The sequence below is a fragment of the Gossypium raimondii genome, chromosome 4 (assembly GCF_025698545.1).
Source record: "Gossypium raimondii isolate GPD5lz chromosome 4, ASM2569854v1, whole genome shotgun sequence".
In the NCBI taxonomy this organism is placed as follows: Eukaryota; Viridiplantae; Streptophyta; class Magnoliopsida; order Malvales; family Malvaceae; genus Gossypium; species Gossypium raimondii.
Window position 1 is genome coordinate 22,977,948 of NC_068568.1, and position 4,610 is coordinate 22,982,557.

The following is a 4,610-nucleotide window of genomic DNA, read 5'->3' on the forward strand; positions in this document are numbered from 1 at the left end:
ACAAGGGTTTTGATTTTTCATACGTGTTTAATTATTTAGCTCACAATATAAAATTTGGACAAATGTTTATTCAAACATCGTATTTTATCCATATATAAATATCATAATTAATAATAGAAAATGAAAAGAACACTCACACAAGGTGTCTTTAAAGAAACAATACCATTTACCATTCAATTACTAATATTTGGACTCTCAAATCAAATAAAGTAATAAAATATTTAGAGCTATGATAGGTTAATAAATGGTAGATCTCTTAATTTCACTTATCATGATTCAATTTTTAAAGAGCTTTGATTTGAGCAATGAATGAAGGTATTGCTTCACAAAACAAAAATTAAGGTTTGGGAAAATATGAGTTCAAATTCTTGCTTGGGTGGCAAGTTTAATATGATGCTTGTAATAATTTTGATGTGTCCAATCTTCATCCTAAGATAATAATAAAAAGTTACCTGCCATGATTATCCAAATAAGATATGGCTACTGCAGCATGGAAGGCTGCTCCAATGGGAAGAACATCCTCGTCAATAATCAAGTAAGGTGAGTGCAATCCGTAGTTTGGTTTTTGTGTTTCGTTTCTTGTCCCAATCACGAAGAAGGCAGCCGCCATTTTGTTCGAATAGAAGCTGAAATCTTCTGCTCCCATGGTCATCGGCATCATTAGTACATTAGATTTCCCAACCACATATTCTCCAACCTTTTTCGCATGTTCATACATTGATTCATCGTTGACAGTAGCAGGGTAAGGTCTCATTGTTTCCTCAAAGAAGTCTATGGTTGCAGTACATCGATGTACCATTGCTTGAGTCTCAATCACCTGTAAATCATTTATATCAACACTAGAAGTTTATATTTATGATTTGTTTAGTTAATGGATACCTTCTTGATCCTCTGTTGCAAATAAGACAAGCCTTCGTTGCTCATGCTCCGAAACGTGCCTCCAAAGCTTACTGTTTCTGGGATAACGTTTGCTGCTTGACCGGCTTGAATGAACCCTATTGAGACAACCTGCAGATTGGTGAGATACGGATTTTTAAGCATTGTGAATGGAGAAAATAAGTCTATCAAGATTTACCCTGGGTTCAAGAGGATCCGTCTCTCGAGAAACGAGGTGTTGGAGAGCAAGGATAGCCAATGATGCAGCAAGTACGGGATCTCTAGTAGTATGAGGCTGAGCAGCATGCCCAGCTTTCCCTTGGATTATGACTTGGAACCTGGCTGAGCCAGCAAGCATAGGGCCAGGTCTGGAGGCTACGGTTCCGGTGGGTAATTCTGGTGTAACATGTAAGCCAAAAATGGCATGGACATTATCAACTGCACCCTCTTTTATCATATGGTAAGCACCAGCGTAAGACTCTTCTCCAGGTTGAAAAACAAGCTTAACAGTGCCCTTCAACTCATCTCGCTTTCGCTCAAGTAATTTGGCTGCTCCAAGCAGCATTGTCACGTGAGCATCATGCCCACAAGCATGCATCTTCCCTTGCTTCTTGCTCTTATGCTCCCACTCCACCAATTCCTTCAATATACTAACTTTTTCATTTTCTCTTAAAATATTACTTGTATTCTGACATATATTGGGAAGAAGGTATATATACAAAACAAACATAAAAAATTGAGCAAACCCAATTATACATCCTACCATATTCAGCGCTCATTACAGTTCTTCATTATTCTCTTGGTATATTAGCCAGATTAGACCAATGTCTTAAGAGAATCAAATAATTCTGTATTTTAGCAGGGGCGAAGCCAAAAATTCTTTTTGAAGTTGACAGAATTCTTGGTATATTAGCCAGATTAGACCAATGTCTTAAGAGAATCAAATAATTCTGTATTTTAGCAGGGGCGAAGCCAAAAATTCTTTTTGAAGTTGACAGAATTCTTGGTATATTAGCCAGATTAGACAACCGCCCCCTGCCAGTCCCCCGGCGTCGCCCCTGATTTTAGCTTTCTATTTTTTTTCCTTAAAGAAAAACACTTTTTTCCCGAACTTACCAAACAAAACCTATGGAAAAAAAAAAGATTTCTGGCAAAAGAAAACCTGGATAGGAAGGGCGTCAATGTCAGCTCGAAGACCGAAATAGGGCTCAAGACCTGACCCCACGGAGGCCACAATACCAGTCTTTGCAACAGGCCATGAGTAGTCGATCCCAAGCGATTCCAACTCGGACATTATGAGTCGACCAGTCTCGTGTTCTTGGAATGCTAATTCTGGGTATTCATGGATTCTCCTCCTTACCCTCTTTAACCAATCGAAGAACGCGGGTTCCTTGGCTGAGTGCAACAGTTCTCGTGTCAGCGAACCCAGGTCCAGTCCTGACTGAAGCTGCGGATGCGCTTTAGAAAGACATGAGATTACGATAATGGTTAACAAACGGAGCCACGCCATTGAAGAGGAAACTTAGATTAGAGACAGAAGTTCTGCTCGATTGACTCGCTTTTTCCCAAAGCATGCGTCGTTGATTCCAATTATAAAGCTCTAAAATAGGTTTAATGCTTTAAATTTACATGTTTGGTAAATTAATTCAAAAATTAAATATTTAAAAAAATCAAAAAATATGTTTGTCATCCTTCTTAAAATTAAGTATGAAATATTATTAAAATATTTAAAAGATAATATTAAAAGAAATAAAATTAGAAAATATTATTTCTGTAAATTTTTATATATATTTTGAAACAAATACTGGACTGGATTTAGGGGTTAGCAAAACTCGATTCGACTCAAAAAAATCGAAAAAAATTCAAATTTCGAGTTAAACGAATCGAGTTATTCGAGTTAATCGAGTTATTCGAATCAACTCAATTTTTTTTCAATTCGAGTTCGAATCGAGTTGAGTTTTCGAATTCGAATAACTCGAATAATTCGAATATCAAACTTTACATTTTTACCCTAAACTCCCAAACCTTTTTACTTTTCCCTCAAAACTTTTACTCCTTCCCACTTTCCCCCCAAAACTTTTACTCCACTCCCCTCCCAACCCCCCAATCTACCCAAAATCCATTTCCCACCAAAATTTTACTCTCCCATTTATTTTTCTCAAAATTTTACTCCCCAAAACCCTCAAAACCTTTTATTTTCCCCCAAAATTTTTACTCCCTCCCACTTTTCCCCTAAAACTTTTATTCCCTTTCCATCCCACTTACCATTTATCCCAAACCCTCCCCCCTCCAATTTTTTTTTACTATTTTCCCTCCAAAATTTTACTCCCCCTTATTTACTTTCCCTCAAACTTTTATTCCCCAAAACTTTTATTTTTCCCTAAACTTTTACTTCTCACCCTTTACTCTCAAATAAAAATCAAAATTATCCAAAAAATCACTAAACATAAATAGTAATAATTTTATTTATATCTACTATTTATATTATTAAATTAAATTTCACATTTTATATTATTTATATTATTGAATTGTTTAGTCATATTGAATATTTATATTAAAATTGAATTATTAATTATGCCATAAAATACTCATGTTAAAATTTTATATTGGTATTAATTTCGCATTTTATTTTTAAAATAACTTTTATTAAAATTCATATTTTTACATTTAATATATTTTTAATTCTAAAATACATAGTGACAAGAATCAAGATAATTGAAACAACTAAGCAAGCAAAAAGCTAACCAATATATAAAAATTAATAAATAAATTATGAAGTGATGAAAGTTAATAAAAAATTTGATTAATGTGGACAAATTTTATTACGATGGGTGACAATGATTACAAGGACCCAAAATTATTTTTTTAAATTTAACTCGAACAAATATATTCGATTCGATTCGATTCGAATTCCATCTCACTCGACTCGATTCGAAAAAACTTCAAATAAAATTAGGATGATAAAATGAGATTCGAAAACTCGATTAACTCGAAAATTTTTGATTCGATTCGATTCGATTCGATCGAATGCTCACCCCTAACTGGATTAATGTAAATTCAAAAATACAAAATAGAATCTAAAGATACCCGAAAAACCAAAAGGTAAGCCCAAAATAGAAAAAACTTAAAAGACAAAAGCAAAAAGCAAAAAGCAAAATAGAAAGCACTATCAGATCTACCTAACCCAAAACAAATAAAACAATCAAATTAGAAAGCTGGCTTCCGGTAATTTCCATTAATTGCCCATAATTATAATACCAGCTGCTAAGGGGTAACAGTTTCCAAAAAGAAAACCCTAAAGTTTTATTTGCTACCCATTTCTTGCTAGAGACCCATTTCCCTTTCTCATTCAGTCCGGGTTCTGTTGCCTTTTCCTCTCTATTGCTCGTCACACAAAGTTCGGAATGGCCCCATCCATGTAAAAATCTTCCCCCTTTTTCAAACTTTCCATAGCTTGATGATGAGTGCGTCTGTTTGAAGATCTAGAAACATGTTGAAATTTAATTTGTTGAAAATGCTCCTTATAGTGTTGAACATTTACAATAATGGTCCCAATCTCCGTTGTCCCTTCTGTTCGACCTGCATTTCTTAATTATTGTCAACGAGTCTCCCTCGATTACAATTGAATCAAGACCCAGACGGACTCCAAATCTCAACACCTGATAACATGCATGCGCCTCTGCGGCAAACAGAGAGGGAATCACCTTATGACAAACAACCATCGAGGTTAACAT

At 34.9% G+C, this 4,610-nt stretch overlaps 1 protein-coding gene across 1 annotated transcript; it reads right to left on the minus strand.

Moving 5' to 3' along the window:
- Positions 1-272: 272 nt before the first annotated feature.
- On the minus strand, positions 273-2,452 carry LOC105766624 (IAA-amino acid hydrolase ILR1-like 3). Its single transcript, XM_012586148.2, has 4 exons — positions 2,039-2,452; positions 1,076-1,516; positions 880-1,008; positions 273-817 (listed from the first exon to the last, which is right to left on the minus strand). The coding sequence occupies exons 1-4, from the start codon at positions 2,384-2,386 to the stop codon at positions 449-451; spliced, it is 1,287 nt and encodes a 428-aa protein (XP_012441602.1). The 5' UTR covers positions 2,387-2,452; the 3' UTR covers positions 273-448.
- Positions 2,453-4,610: the final 2,158 nt, after the last annotated feature.